This window comes from Ascaphus truei, chromosome 3 (assembly GCF_040206685.1).
Source record: "Ascaphus truei isolate aAscTru1 chromosome 3, aAscTru1.hap1, whole genome shotgun sequence".
Classification (NCBI taxonomy): Eukaryota; Metazoa; Chordata; class Amphibia; order Anura; family Ascaphidae; genus Ascaphus; species Ascaphus truei.
The window spans coordinates 55,354,849-55,371,331 of record NC_134485.1 but is presented as its reverse complement, the minus strand read 5'-3'; the positions used below and the strand labels follow the sequence as shown (position 1 = coordinate 55,371,331).

General features: G+C 44.2%; 1 protein-coding gene across 1 annotated transcript in view; it reads right to left on the bottom strand.

Moving 5' to 3' along the window:
• Positions 1-1,695: 1,695 nt before the first annotated feature.
• LOC142490637 (uncharacterized) overlaps positions 1,696-16,483 on the bottom strand; it is a 75,727-nt gene continuing 60,939 nt past the window's right edge. The window contains exon 3 of the mRNA XM_075593056.1: positions 1,696-1,763. Coding sequence (XP_075449171.1) covers positions 1,696-1,763 — 68 coding nt within the window. The remainder of the gene's footprint in view (positions 1,764-16,483) is intronic.

Below are 16,483 nucleotides of genomic sequence, written 5' to 3'. Positions count from 1 at the left end.
TGTGTTTGGGGATATATTTAGCACCTGGGACTCTTGCTAAGAATATACTTTTATAAGGTAGACGAATGTCATTTTTGAAAATCCATCTGCGAATATGCACACGAAAATACACCTCATTTTTACATATTCAAATATTGGTGAATATCTCTCCCATCTCTGTGAAGACAGCCAGGATCGCTTGTGCAAAATATTGAGGTTGTATATGCTGCATCTGCTCTTTATATACCACACAGATTACGGTAACCCTTAGACCACCAATCTTTGCTGCAGCCATTGCTTTTCAAGCATTTCCTTTAACATTATTTTAACATAATATCTTGTGTTGCACTACTCAACTGTGCAGGTGAAATAAAGACAAACTTTTGCTACCTCATACCACAGTTTATTTTTCTCAGATGTAAATGGCTTGGAGGCCACCTGCCTATGAGTTTATCATAGAATGCTGTAATCTTGTTCTTTTCTGAGAATCTGACATTCACTGATTCTCTCTTGCTCTTGTACTGTACATACATCAGTGGCTTCATTTTGAGGTGGAGATAGTGGCTGTGCATCTATTGGGGCATAAATGTTACCTAACTTCCTGAACAGTTCTCACACTTCCCTCTGACCTTTCCTAATCTACAACAAACAAATCCCTCTCACCACTCCTAGTACGATCCATCCCATACTCCAATACTCTTCCACCTTCTGCACTCTAGTCTTCCAAAATCTTTTACATTCTGTTGACTCGCCCACGGCTCGGCCTTCATTCAATCACACACAGTGCATTTGCAATTGTTGGGACTATGTATCAACATCTCACAGTTGCAAAACTGGGGCAACACCAGTGCAAAAATGTTGTACCAGAGTTATGAAGGAAAAAGCCAATATGTTGCTTTTTCATTTGATAAATGTTCTGTTTTTTTTTTTTGTCCTTCCAGTATTGCCCTAGTTTTATTAGCCAGGAGACTGTGTATAGTATGTGTTAGGGGGGTGTATTTAGTTATAAATATTGTTTATTATTTTTGGAGGTGCAACATTGGTACCGCAGGCCCGCGGGTACCCCGGGACTCCTTCTGGGACCCCCGCACTCCCGCGGGGAACCCCGCTTGGTAAGCCGGGGACCCCCGGACCCCCGCGGGGTCAGCCGGGAACACCCGCCGGCCTGTTGTATTGGTGTTGCGCATGCAAAAATGTAAACAAAGAATTTTTTTTAAGTCCTGCTTTTTTTTATCACCAGCCTTTAGCTGGTGAGCTTTATTCAGCGCAACTTTCACGTACGATCAGTTTGCGTTGCTTAGTGAATCCCGCAGAAGGGCAGGATTCAGCGCAAACAGCTGATCATACGAGCAAAGTTGGACTTTGAAAAAATTTCAAGAAAAAGTCAGTTTTAGAGCACAAAGTGCCTCTTTGTGCAGCTTAGTGAATAGCGCTCGGCGGAACTTCACGTTCTAAGAGCACTTCACGCTCTTAAAATGACTTATCACTGCTTAGTGCATAGCCCCCAAAGTGCTCAATGAATATCACGTTAACATGTGCAATAATGGCTGCTACATCTGAAGATGCAATCCATATTTTTGTTTAAATTACAATTGTTGTGAGTATTCCATTCCCTACATGGTTCTAAATGACAATGAAAGCCATTGTTTTTAAAAGTGTTGTACTGTAATGCTTTGCTTTACTTAAAAAATGAATTCTTGTTCTTCGTCAAAAATGTCATTTGATGTACTTGAGAAAAAGTTTTGGAACATTTAAGCTTTCTGATTCTATTACTTTCAGGAAACCTGTAAAGCAAACAAAGAATTCCAATAATGTGCCACAGAGGCTCAGGAAATTATTCATGTACCTCATGAGATTGTGATATGACTTTCAGAGCAGGTGGGTATACTGGAGTTGATCCAAACTAATCACGAGGAGGTGCAAGGTCATTTTAATCTCTGCACTTGTATGAGCATAAGCGGTGTTACCATTTCATTGCTGTTGCTTAAAGAAATTATACTATTTTTAGTAACAGTGGTAAAACTTTTATTAAAAGGAAATGACCTCCCAGAATGAAATACCTCGAAAATGTGTGAATACGGCAGTTTAGTTTGAAGACTGAAACATAAGAAATTGATTTTAAAAAATACTTTGATTTTGATGGCAAAACTAAAAGTGGAAAGAAGTTAATTGGACAAATAAATACTTAAGTAGTAAGGTTCGGTGTGCTCTCTAAGGCTGAGTCCATGGTGACTCCAGCCGTGCAGAGGCGCGCTGAGGCTGAGGGAAAGCGGGTGCTTTCCCTGGCCTTAGTTTGCGCGCTGTCCGGGGGCGTGTCGGGGGGCGGGCCAGTGATGTCACGGAGCTGGTTCGCCCTCATTGGGCGAACCGCTCACGTGACCGGCCCTGCGCTCCTGTGAGCGCTCAAACTAGAAATTTGGTAAGACCTGTGCCTCCGCACGCCTGCGGATGCATGCGCGAGACCCTGCTAAAGCCTCTCTCATTGCGGCTGCAGGGGCTCACTGACAAGCATCAGCGCGCCACAGCACCGGTCAGCGCCTAAGCGCTGACCCTGGACTCAGCCTTAGGCTGAGTCCATAGAGACTTCAGCCGTGCAGAGGCGCGCAGAGGCTGAGGGAAAGCAGATGCTTTCCCTGGCCTTAGTTTGCGCACCGTCAAGGGGCGTGTCGGGGGGCCTGTGACGTCACGGAGCTGGTTCGCCCTCATTGAGCGAACCGCTCATGTGACCGGCCCTGCACTCCCGTAAGTGCTTAAACTAAAAAAAAATTGACGGCTACGCTTCTGCACACCTGCAGAATCATACGCTAGCCCCTGCTAAAGCCGCTCTCATTGTGGCTGCAGGGGCTCCCTGACAAGTGTCAGCGTGCCTCAGCACGGGTCAGCGGATAAGCGCGGACCATGGACTCAGCCTAATATGATGGCTGCCTGGGATTAGGCCATGTTACTCCCGTAGGACCCAGTTAGATTCCCAGTCACAGTAGGCTGAGTATTGTAGGGAAGGCCATAGTTAGGGACCCTTTCTCACTAGTGACAATCCCGTGACTAAGCGGAGCAGGACGGACTCCAGTGAGGAACGCTTCACTCTTCACAGACCATGTGTGCAGCTGCTCATGGTGAGGAGAGGGGAGAGTTGTGTCGGAGGCCCGCATCATGTCACGCTGCGTCAGCCTCCATTCAGGGAGTGAGGCCTACGTTGCACGAGCTGCAGAAAGGAAGGTACCCAACTCTGCATCAACAACACTAACTGGGGTAGCGCTACCATCCACACACTATTGCGCCACGTGGGTGACACGTGTTATCCCTTGGTGCTTGGGATAAAGGACAAGGGACTGATATTGCAAGTGTTCATTGTTATTCTGTTATATATGGTTGTTACAATATGTGTTTATACCCTGTTGGTAAAGTTCATTATGGTTTATACTATTGTGTGCGTGGTTATTCACCCCAAGTATATTTTCCTGTGTGGGTCATCTCATCCCTGGCGGGATCCTCACATGTGGAGGTGCTGCACCTTGCACGCCTAACTCCCTATGCGCTGAGGCCTCCTGTAAACCTACAGGGTAGCACCAAAACACCCTATTACCTGCAAATTTCAAAAGGTGTGTGGGGGGGGGGGGTAGGGGTGTTACACTCATAAGGGTAAAAATAAATTCCTTCCTGGCTCTAATAATTGACAATCAAATTACTCCCTGGATCCAGTGCAAGGTGAGCAGGGAGTGGGTTGGGCTGAGCTGGGTCTGGGGCGAGGTGGGACCGGGTTGGGCTGAGCTGGGTCCGGGACGAGGTGAGCAGGGTCTGGGTGGAGCTGAGCTGGGTCTGGGATGAGGTGAGCAGGGAACAGGTTGGGCTGAGCTGGACCCGGCGGGGGGGGGGGGTGTTCTCTTCACACTGCTTTGTCTATGCATGCAGTCGATAGTGTGACCAAATCCCACATCACTAATGAGAATATTCAATACATAAATATTACAGAAGAAATTAGTCCCTTTACATTTACAAGTTTTGTGGTTACAATGTTTTTATTTCAGTGAAACTCCCATACTGTAGTATAAAAGTATAATAATGTACACAGTATGTCTCAAAATGCCCACTCCGATTAAAATATTTTAAAAAGTAAAAAATACTGTATTACAAGTTACTGTGCATTAAATTTACCATGCTTTGCTGTTACCACTGTTTTATTTCAATGAAACACTCCTAAAATAAGTATAATAATGTGTATGTCTCTATATGCCCACTCCGATTAAAATATTAAAGTGGAAAATATTGTGCTACTGTATTTGCCTATACTTCCTATACTTCCTATACTTGTAGAAATAAAGGCTTCAGGGAGTGTGTACATGACATGCTTTGCATTTACAATGTGCGTGTAACAGAGGTTAGTAGGAAAAAGTTGAAAATCGACAACTTGTTTAATTCTGTAAAATAAATTGTGAGATTATTTACTGTACTTATGAGTAAACAAGAAATAATAAATGCTTAAAGTACACTGTCTATATGCATGCAGGTCTTTGAATTTAGGCACATGCGTGGTCTATGGCAAGGGTGTGCAAACTTCTGGTGCTGAAATCATGCTTGAGGGACCCCAAAACACGTGTCTGTTATTTGCCTCTCTGGTAGAGACAGGTGAATTTACAGTACCAAAATTTTTTTTTATAAAAATTACAACTTCTAGAGATTTTCAAGAGAACATATTTTCAGAAATAAATCTATTTTATTTTCACTTTTTTTTTAACTTTTTCATTCTCCAATTCTACGTTCTGGTAATGAAGAGATCAAATAGCATATTCTGTAATGGAAAACAACAGTGTCACATTTAAAAAAAAATAGTGATTCAGTACTTGAGGGGTTATTGGTACTGTAGTAGTTGCAAACAGCAGTGAGAATGCACATTAAACTGTGTATTGTATATATCTGCTATTAGGTCATATCCTTGTGTCTCCTATTACTAGTTAAATTGGGCAAGAGGAGAAGCATATAATTGAAATTTTGCTGAGTTTAATATTTCCACATATTTGTTCATTGTTCTTAAATCTCTATAAATAATATTCTCCTATTTCTATGCAACTCAATTAATTTGATATGCAAAATTATGATTGTAAATTTTGTAGTTATAAAAGAAACAAAAGACCAACAAAATCAATTACCTATTGACTATGATCTGTAGAATAGGTTTGAAAAGATAAATGGAGTCATTATATTCATAATGATAAAGGATTGCCTTATAATTTGCCCTCAGTTAATATTTTCTCCTTTCCTAATTCACATATTTATTGAGTTTCATAGTGGCCTTCAGCATGATATATTTATTTTCCTTAAAGTATTTGACCTACAGATGAAGTCAAAATATGTATTTTCAATCTACATTCACAGTTGGTGTATATTTGTCACAGAGCGTTTGCACAGTGGTCATAAACATAAATTGGAGGCAGCCGCTCAGCTTCTGTGGAATCTGCAAATAAACAGGGAGTTAATGATTGGCATTGTCCCAATGTTTTTCTATAGCGGCAGGATGTCAATTAATAGAGAAAGTGTGGTTTAAACATTGATTATAAGTTGTCTTATCAATGCTACGGCACTAACTGTGGAAGAAATAACAAGGTGTGATTATGGAATTTAATCAGCATACTCTATATTTTTATGTTATTTCATCCTTCATTTAATGAAATCCACAGGCCAGGCAAATTAGAAGAAATAAAATTGCTCATGAAAAATTCACGAGGGTATGAGTGTTTTGCATACAAAACAAAAATAGAATGTGCAGCTTTGAAAAATTTCCAATATTATACAATGAGTAAATAAAAATGCAAGTACACATATTTGTAAAAAAGAAAGTTGATTTAGGTGTACTTGTACTGTACAAATTCTAAAATATTATGCGATTGAGATGAAATGATAATGTTATTAGGTGGGAGGACACATGGTGACTCCAGTTTTTTACATTACCATTGATCTTTCTAACACAAACTATTTTTATGTTGCTTTATCCAGATATTTTAACTAGAATTTTTATTGTAAATGAAAACAAGGTATTCTTTTTCAGAACTGATGCATTTATCTGAGTTAGAAAATAAGATAGATATTAAAGAGCCATTTCCCCTTGACAGTAATGCATAGTGGAATCATGATGTCCCATTATAGCAAACTTAGAGGAACTGGAGGAAGATTACCATAATGTACATGGGGTAATATCTGCTACATCTGTACTGTACATATATATTATATATTGTATACACCTTTGAACGAGAGTCATGTATTGTATTGTCTGTCTTTATTTATATAGCGCCTTTAATGTACATAGCGCTTCACAGTAGCAATAAGCGACAATCATATAAATAACAAATAATTGTAACAAGGTGTGTCCAGCCAACCTGTTTCTCCCCACATAGAGTATCTGCTATGTAAGCCCTGTTAAGATCCAGGCATTAGCAGGTTAATATGTGGGCCCTTGACCCTCCTTCCTGCTTCCCCAGAAAGTGAAGGAATGTAGGTGGTATCTCATGGCCTGTCTACAGCCCCTTGTAGGTGACTACCTAGAGCAGTGGAAGTAAAGCACTGTCCAGAAGTCCCAGGGCGTAAGCAGAAGAGTATGCTGCTAAGCTGTGTGATGATGAATAAAGACCCTGCAAATATACTTCAGCCTAAGGTGTCAGTTCCAGGGCTGGGTGAAGGTATGTGTGTAGTGATGGGTGCTGATGCCTACACGTGTGGGAGGCATCGCTACTGGAGGTGAACTAGAATCCTCTAAGAGCCAGTCCTGTCCAAGTCTCATAACATCTGCAGATCACTCAGACCTCCTGCAAACCAACAGGTGAAGCACCAAACAGCGAGGTAATGCACTCCTTTCCCATACACTGGCCTCTCAGTGAGGTGTGGGGGGGGGGGGAACACGGGTTACATAATAAAAATGACAGGTCATGGGAATAAGTGCTTCAGACTTAAAGTAACATTTAGGAAGAGAAGTCCCTGCTCCGAGGAGCTTACAATCTAATTGGTAGGTAGGAAGAACGTGCAGAGACAGTGGGAGGAAATTCTGGTAAGTGTGTCTGCAGGGGGCCAAGATTGATGTACATAGCGTATAGTATTAGCCACGGTACTATTCATATGCCTTTTTAAGCAAGTGTGTCTTAAGGTGGGTCTTAAAGGTGGATAAAGAGGGTGCTAGTCGGGAATTGAGGGGAAGGGCATTCCAGAGGTGCGGGGCAGTCAGTGAGAAAGGTTTAAGGCTGTACAGGGCTTTAGATACAAAGGGGGTAGAGAAAAGACATCCTGAGAAGAACGCAGGGTTGGGATGGTGCATAGCGAGAAATTAGGGCTGAGATGTAAGGAGGGGCAGAAGAGTGTAAAGCTTTAAAAGTGAGGTGGAGAATTGAGCACGAGATGCGGGATTTGATCGGAAGCCGAGAGTCATTTCAGCAGGGGAGACGCTGAGACAGATTTAGGAAAGAGTAGAGTGATTCTGGCAGCAGCGTTTAGGATAGATTGTAGGGGAGACAGGTGAGAGACAGGAAGGCCGGACAGCAGGAGGTTACAGTAATCAAGAAGGGAGAGAATAAGGGCCTAAGTCAGAGTTTTAGCAGTCGAGCAACAGGGGAAATGGCGTATTATTGTGATATTGCGGAGGAAAAAGCGCCAGATTTTTAGAAACGTTTTGAATGTGAGATGAGATTGTGAGAGAGAAGTCGAGTGTGACCACTGGGCAGCGTGCTTGGGCTACTGGGTGAATGATCGTACTTCCAACAGTATTTTGAAAGGAGGTAGGAGGGCCAGGTTTGGGAGGAAGTATGAGGAGCTCTGTTTTTGCCATGTTACGTTTAAGGTGGTGGAGGGCCATCCAGGATGATATCGCAGAGAGACATTCAGAAACTTTGGTTTGTACACCAGGTGTAAGGTTAGGGGTTGAAAAGTAAATTTGTGTGTCATCAGCATAGCGGTGATTAGGTCACCTAGAGAAAGTGTATACAGAGAAAAGAGAAGAGGTCCCAGGACAGAGTCCTGGAGTACCCTTGCAGAGAGATCGATAGAGGAGGAGGAGGTGTTAGCAGAAAAGTGTAACACTGTCATGTGCTCAGGCATAACGCTGGATGATTGAAACATCAATTGTTGTAAGTATCTGTCGGAGGGAACAACGAAACAGAGAATGAAGGGGGACCACCATTGAAGTCGGGGCTCAGGGACAGTAAGCTTACCCCTGTCAGCTCATCCGTCCTGGATCCTGCTTCTCCTTGGTTCCCGTTCCCGCAGCGTGCATCTGGCAGAAGAAGCATGCGAAAAATGGAAGAAAGTGTCCGGTGCCACAGCAGACAGTCAAACTTGAATCCAACTCCGGTAATAGTACAAAAAGGCTTTATTGGAAAAAGACACACACTAAAAACAACACAAAGGAGGACGGAGAAACGTCGTGAGGAGGAGGCTGTGTTGTAGCCTGTTTTTAGTGTGTGTCTAGGATTTAAAGTGAGAGAGAAAGGCAGAAAGGGGGTGAGTAGAGGTAGGTGGGCGATAGATGACTGCCACATGGACAGGGAGAGGAGAGAAGATCTGGACAGTGTGAGCCTCAAAGGAGGGAAAAGCAAGAGAGGGAGGAATAGGAAGGGTACGGTAATGGCACAGAGTGGAGAGCAGGAGCCCCACGCCTCCACCCCTGCCATCAGGGTGCAGAGTGTGGGACAAAGAAAGGCCACCATAAGAGAGGGCAGCTTCCAGAGCAGAGTCAGACTGAAAGAGACAGGTCTCACTTACAGCAAATAGGAGCAGAGAGTGAGGAAGAAGTCATGCACATAGAGGAACTTGTTAGAAAGGGAGCGAGCATTCCAAAGGGCACAGGAGAAAGGGAGGGAGGGTGAAAGGGGTGGGCATGAGGTTGGAGCGGTTGACACCAGAATGAGTAGAGGTTGCAATTGACAGGCGTGGTCGAGAGCATGTAGGAATAAGGCAGGGACCAGGATTGTGAGAGATATCCCCAGAAGCAAGGTGGAGAAGCATGGATAGAAAGAGAATGTGTGAGGATGATTTGTAGGGTGTGATTTAGTGCAGGGGATATAGCTATGTGGTGTCAGAGGGTGCAGGAAAGGAAGGAGTTCATGTGAACTCAGAGATGGAGATATATGAATAGAGTTAGAGACATAATTAGGCTGGTAGAAAGGAGTGCATAGTTTAAGAAGAAGTGAGGCCATAGCAAATATAAATAGTAAAGGCATCATCACAGCAATAGTAAAGTGTTGAGATGTGCAGTGTGGGATAGATAATAATATCCTCCTTTCATGTACAGTATGAACGCATACAGAATTATAAGCAATAACCATTTTGCAGCTGATTTGCCAAGTGCAATAATCCATGGAACGCATGTTTTCAAGGGAACATGTAGCTTCATTGACCATTTTGCATAGAGAGCATGCACAGTAGTTTAACTTTATAGTCTCGTGGCCACATATGTATATGGTGTACAGTAGGTACAGTATGCACTATATGTTTATGATATACTGTACTGTATATGTACATTATGTAGAATATAAACATTTAAATGGTAATTCAATTTTCATGTTTGTATATACTGTAAACGCATGTACAGTATGTACAAAAGTAACACCACTGTCTGTAGTTTTCAGTAAATTAATATAAACAAAAATGCTACCGTATATGTAAAGAAGTACAAAGCGATTGGTTGAGACTGTAATATCCCAGAAGTATTGAACACTTATCAAAATGTCACATACGATACCAGTGTTGATCTTGCCAATAGTTGCCAGTAATCTATTATGTGGGAAACATCTTGCTCTTTTGTGTTTCCCAGCAATGTTGGGCAAACAAGTCCTTTAAACTACTGTGCGCTGTAGACTGGGAAAAGCTGATAAGATGAAGAAATATACTTTATTCTGTGACATAATGATGATTGATCTTCCCACAAGGCTAAAAAACACACACAAGCCTTTAGCACCTTTTGTAAACCCTCTTGTTTTTCAGGCCTTTGTTAGCTGACTGGGGGAAGTTTTTATGTAAACACCTTCATGTAGTAGAAGCGCTGACTTATTATACGTCACCAGAACTTGCTCACAGCCCTATTCTGTGAATAACATTCAATGTTGATTCAAAACCTATTGAAAAACTGCCCATTTAGGGACATTCTTCCCTTTTAACTGTACATGCTTAGCAGAGATACACTGGGGCTGATTCACTAAGCTCCGTTAATTTGCGCTGAAATGGGTAAAATCACTCGGGCGCAAAAGGGTGAAGCCAAAAGCGCTATTCACTAAGGCTGCTCGGCGCGTTTTTGGCCTGCCTTGCCAAAAAGGGCCATATCGCGCGAGCACCTTCTTTACCCCCTGCTATCGTGCTTCAAGTTAGATAGCACGATAAGTGATATAAACAAAGCAGCCTGTAAGAACTGCATGGATACGCTGCGTATCAGTGCACAGCTCTTATAGGCGATCGTGCTGTACAAATATGATTTTTAATACTAGTGTACATGTGCAGGGGGTCTCCTGAGCTGAACCGCATTGGTTTCAGGTCTGGGGACATCCCTACTTCAGGAGATATAGGCCCCGTTATGGAGTGCAGGTATCCCCTGCATAATGTAAATATCCCGGTCACGTGACGCGGGAGCTTTAAAAGTGCAGGGGATACCGGCACCCCATAAAGGGGCCTGTATCTCCTGAAGTATGGGGTCCCTGAGCCATTAATCAATGCGGTCACGCTCAGGAGACCCCCTGATCCCGCACACTATTATTAAAATGTACTTTAATGCAGCTTCATTACCATAGCGGCTATTCGCTACGGTAATGAATTATTATTTCTTGGTATTGGTGTTTTAATACTAGTGTAGATGTGCAGAGGGTCTCTTGAGCTGAACCGCATTGATTTATATATATATATATATATTGGAGTTTAGTTACGTTTTATTACTGTGTGTCTTGTGTATTAATTTATTGTCATTAGGGTGCCCATTGAGTGCTATAGAGGCTTATCATGCCCATATTATTATTATATGGGTATGATTTACCACTATACTACTCAATGGGTACAGGGTGGGTATAGTCAGTAGGGTGGGTGCTTAGGCCTCCCGGGTTGGTATCGGGTCAGGGTGGGTTAACCCCTTAATGACTATAGCGGTTAGTAACCGCTAAGATGATTAAGGGGTTAGGAGCCATTAGAATGTCTTTATTATGTATATATGCTTTCTTGCTACGGAGGACAGAGGGACCTGCTGTTGTGGTAAGTATAACTGTATTTATTTACTTTATTTTTGTATGCTAATGCAGTGTTTAATAATGGGCAAATAATCTATTATCCATATCTGGATAATAGTTATTTTGCCCATTACTGTAATGTATGGGTTTGGCGGAGGGGGTGGGGGGCGTGTATTAATGTTTATTACAATATTTATTAATATACATTTCTTTCATAGTGTAGAGGTGCAGGGGGTCTCCGGAGCTGAATCACGTTGTTTTTATGTCCGGGGACATCCTGCTTCCCGAGATACAGGCCCCATTATGGGGTGCCGGTATCCCTCTGCATTGAAATATCCCGCGGCACGTAACCGGGACATTTCCTTGCATAGGAGATACCGGCACCCCATAAAGGTGCCTGTATCTCGGGAAGCAGGGGGTCCCTGGACATAAAACCAACATGGTTCAGCTCCGGAGACCCCCTGCACCTCTACACTATTAAAGAAATGTATATTTATGTAAGCCTGGTCTCCAGCAGCTCCTTGAGACCCCCCTCCCCTGGAGCAGCTCGAGCGCGGGTGCCGAACGACCTGACGGCTGCTTCCAAGGGTGGGGGCTGGAGCAGGGAGCAGCTCGGCTTCTCCTGCCTGCGGCCGGTTGCCGGGGACGCGATCGGGCCGTTGCTAAGGCCGCGATCGCGTCTCTAAGGTCCCGGCGGCCGCAGAGCAGGGCGCCGCCATTGCGGAGAGACTCGCGCATGCGCAGTGATCGCGCGAGGGCAGGAAGAGCCCCAGAGACAGGGCAGAGTCGCGCATGCGCAGGGCTGGTAGGGACAGCTCAGGAAGGGTTGCGGCGGCCATTAGTAGTTCGCGCATGCGCAGGAGAAGCGCGCACGCGGCCCCAACGCTATAGCAGCCTCCTGGGAACTACAACTCCCAGGAGGCATAGGGAGACAGGCACCAGGTGCCTGATAGTGGCCAATAGGGCTGGAGGAAGCTCAGCCCGGGAAAAGAGATACATTTCCCGGGCTTTGCATGAGTTAGTTAGTTGGAGCAGCGGAGCTGAAGGGGAAGGAAGGATGCAGGGAGTGAGTGCAGCTCCTGCATCCAGATAGGTACCCTCACCCTCCAGGTAGGCCCCAACTCCCCACCAGGTTAGTGGGTAACTGAAAAGGGACGGCCCTAGATAGGGAGGTCACCCTTAGTGTGTGTAAGGTGCAGGTTTGGCAGTGCCACAGCGGGTAGTGCTGTGCGCACTGGCAAATAGGCACAGTGAGTGCAGTGTGTTTACTGCGGGTTCCAGGGTACTGTGTACGGTTGGTGTTGTGTGTTGACGTTGCATGTGCTGGGCGCAGTGTGTGCAGCGTGTGTGAATGTCTGCAGGCGGACGGTGAGAGCGGTGTGTCTGCTGCAGGCTGTTAGGAGTAGCGAGTAGCTAGATGTTAGGGAGGATTAGGGACTTGGGTAGATAAGGGAGTGGGGCAGGTTATTAACCCCGCAGGCCCTAGGAGTTTCCCCCAAGTCACCTCAGGTTGCGGTTCATCAGGGACAGGCCCTAGGTTAGGGTTCCTGTCACTTTAGGGTTAGTTAGGGATAGATAGGGATAGCGGCGGCTGCTGTTCCCGTGAGACGGTGTGTTACCGAGAGACGGTTGTGTTCCCGTGAAGCGGTGGGACCCTCGTTGGGGTTCCTGGAGAATATCACCTGGATAGGATCAGACGGATGCATCGCACGTCTGACCCTTTGAGAAGCGTGTTGCTGACCCGAGCACCGGAGTGCTCGGCAGGTATTATGTCAACACATGTGCACCAACAGGCCTAGAGGTTTAAGTGACTGCGCAGTCACCCATTGACTATCTCCGTAGGAGTACGGGACCTTGGGTGTGGGGGTTTCACTGGACACTGGGTGGGATCACCTAGTGTTGGGGAAACGTCCTGCGAGACGTCACGGGTAGTGTCTAATCGTGAGAGGGACACAGGTTATGTAAATGCGATGATATGTTTTATGTTCATAAGTAAATTCCTTAGTTATTATATAATCACTGACTGTGTGTGTGGTTTCTAATTGGGTTCCTATGTAGGGTCATTCTACACATCCATAGAATCCTACATAGGTGGAGGCGCTGTAAAAGAAGATTCGTTCCAGAGGATTCACCCCAGGCTCTCATTAGCGGAGGCTCAGACCTCCTGTGAGCCTGCAGGTATACGCACCACACCGGTAACACCGCATGTTCTACTCACCCACACTATATATGAGATTGGGTGGGGTGGAATACCCGTTACATTTAAATAAATAATTTTCGGGCGACATTTCCGCTGGGAGAGGCGGCTCTCTCAGAGCCGCTCTCTCTGCAGCAAAAATGAATCGCCGGTTTAGGCCTTTTCAGGGGCTCGATGCTGTCGCTGGAGGCAACTCGCCCGTTTTGGGCATTTTGCTATCACTGGTAATCGAGCCTTTCTGAATACCGTGATAGCAACGCCCAAAAAACAGTCATTTTAAATTCCCTGGCGATTTTTTTTATCAACCCTCTCTGAATAAGGCCCAATGTCCATTAGTAAATATACATAGTGAAAGCTTGCTTACTAATGCATAAAGTATTATGTTTGCTATATGTTTGCTGTATTGTGAAGTAAGGGGAAAGAGAAGGTTAGACTGTTAGACTGAACAATGTTGAAAATAATGATACTGTATAATAACTTGAAGTCTTGATTATTTTCTTAGTGTGGAGTCTCCAATTCTTACATTTCTGTGGATTTTCCATTTTTTATGTATAACAGCTAAAACTAGAGCAAAAGATAAATGTCTGTAGTAAAACATTTTAAAAGCATAGTATAATCTGTTATTTCTCCTTGAACAATTAAGATGCCTTGTGTTCAGTTTCCTTTCAAAATATGTATGTTATTTTGCAAAACACCATTAAACAGAACAACCAAAACTTGCAAAGCTCAGGAATGCATTTCATAAACGAACATCTGCTTTTATTGTCGAAAACCAGTACTAATTCTATCAATATGTTGAATCTTGCTGGGAAGTGAAATTATTTCTTTGCTTATTTAATTCTAAATAAAAAACTTTTAATTTACAAAGAACCTCAGCAAGTCAACAACTAATTAAAAATCTTATGCATTTTCTATATTCTAACACCAACATTTTGCAACCTCTTAATAATGATTGTTTTTCTTGCATAGAGCTGACAGTGTACGCAGTTCTGTACATAAATTATAATAAAAAAAATTAGACACAACCCAACAACCATGCAGCTTAAAATTTACAATCTATGTTTGGTGCCAGAGGCACAGGAAGATAAAGTGACCTGACCAAGCTGCTGACCACAAAATCTGAACAACAGTAGGCTCGCCTGCTTCAATCTCAGTGCTTTTCTCACTGAGCCACTCCTTCAGTCCAACCGCTTTCTTATATCCTCGCTGTCCTCCAATACTGTTGTAACCCTTCCTCCTCCCCCCCCCCCCCCCAGACTCATCTGTGGTGTCTAGGGTGCGTGAGGGCAGATTACATGCGTAGGGGTGGTGCATACCTGCGTGGAACAGGAGGGTCTGAGCTTCCCGCGTTGTTATTGGGGAGACAGGACCAGGCTTCTGGGGTGGTAGCCTCCATGGTTTAGTGGTGCAGCGCCTCCATCTTCTATACTCCCAGGGATATGGGATAGGACCTGTATAGAAGAACCTCCCTGGTCCAGGGTTGAATGCTCCAGACTCACACAACAGTCTTTGTATAAAAGTATTGTCTCATTATTGGTCAGATCAGCGACTCCAAATGTAGTGGCGACCCGCAGCCACAACAACAACAGCAATGTCCTGCTTAACACTCCACTCTCCTCCCTTTACAAGTCCTTCCTCCTCTCCTTCCCTCCAAGTCTCTCCTCCGACAGGATGGTCTGGGCTGGGGCGGCAATACCCCGTGGCCCACCTCAGAGGTTAGCCTCTGGGTGGGGACTGAATTCTCCCCATCACCCCAGCAGTGGGGTGAGGGGCATTGGTCCACCCGGGTCTATCGTGCTATCAGCTCTACTCAAAGTGGCTGAGTCTCTCCTCTCCTCTCTCTGTTCCTGTACGACTGCACAGGTGAAACCGCACTGTCTCCTCCAACTCCTCGGACAGAACAGCTCCGTCACTTACGGGAGCTGGCTCCTAAATAGAGTCAGCCCCACCCCTCATGATGTCAGCAGAACCTCCCCTCCGGCTCATGCCTGCAGCAGAGTCAGGGGCCTGCGTCTACCACTCAGGGCAGGGCTTGGAAGGGGGAAAACCCATGATGACTACTGGTGCCTGCCCTTAACAGGACTTACCACAGTATGAGGAAGATAGGTATGGCCCGTGCTGTTTACAGGAGACTACACTGTATTTAGCATTTGTTTTTCATCTTTAACTTACTCCTCTGCCTTCAACACCAGCTCAATCCTCTTCCTTCACAGCTGAAGACCTTGCCACCTACTTAAAAAAAGATTGCCACAATCCAGAATGACATTTTACTCTTCCAGGTACTAGCCTTCTCCCTGGCTCTTTATTCCTTCACTGCAGTAACTGAGGAAAACTTTAATATTAATATTCTCTCCTCCCTCCCCTCTACAACTTCTCCCCTATTCCTTCTCTCCTCCTCTGCTCCCTCTCTTTTGCTGACTCCTATCTTAACCCACCTACTCAGTACCGTCATCTTTCAAGCATATGTTCAAAATTCTGGGGGAGTGTCCTACTGATTCTACTACACAATTCTTCTGCTTTCTTCTGCACTCTCTTGGAGTCCAAAATACAGCTCTTTCGTGGTACCTCTCCTATTCGGGCACCTCCTCCTCTGCATTCTATGTTGGTGTCCCCTGGGAAAGTTTTAGGTACTGTTTTTCTATACCTCTTCTTTTGGGAAACAAATAAAATAATTTGGGCTCCCCCCACCCCCTCCTGTTTAGATTGCACGAATATGTTTTAGGTACCTTTTCAATCAATCTTATGAGAAACGAATACAACAATATGGGTCATTCCCCATCTCCCCTTCACCCCCCGCCCCCCTGTGTCCTGATTATAACCAAATCTATATTTCCTTTTGCAACCGCTCAACTAATAACCAGTATGTTGTCTCTAACTGCATTATCTCCTATTTATAAGTTTGTGAAACAAAAGAATATTAGATTTTTTTTCTCCAGGTTTTAAAAACTTTAAAATCTGAGAAAAAAATAATTTATAGTAAATAGCAGACACTCAGAGATAAAACATTCGAATGTTGGGGAACGAGGGTGAAATTAATAGTGCGATATGATATCTGTAAATTATACATTTTGGATAAAATTAAAAATATATTGCTGATATTTCACTTGAGGCCTTATAATTTTACATT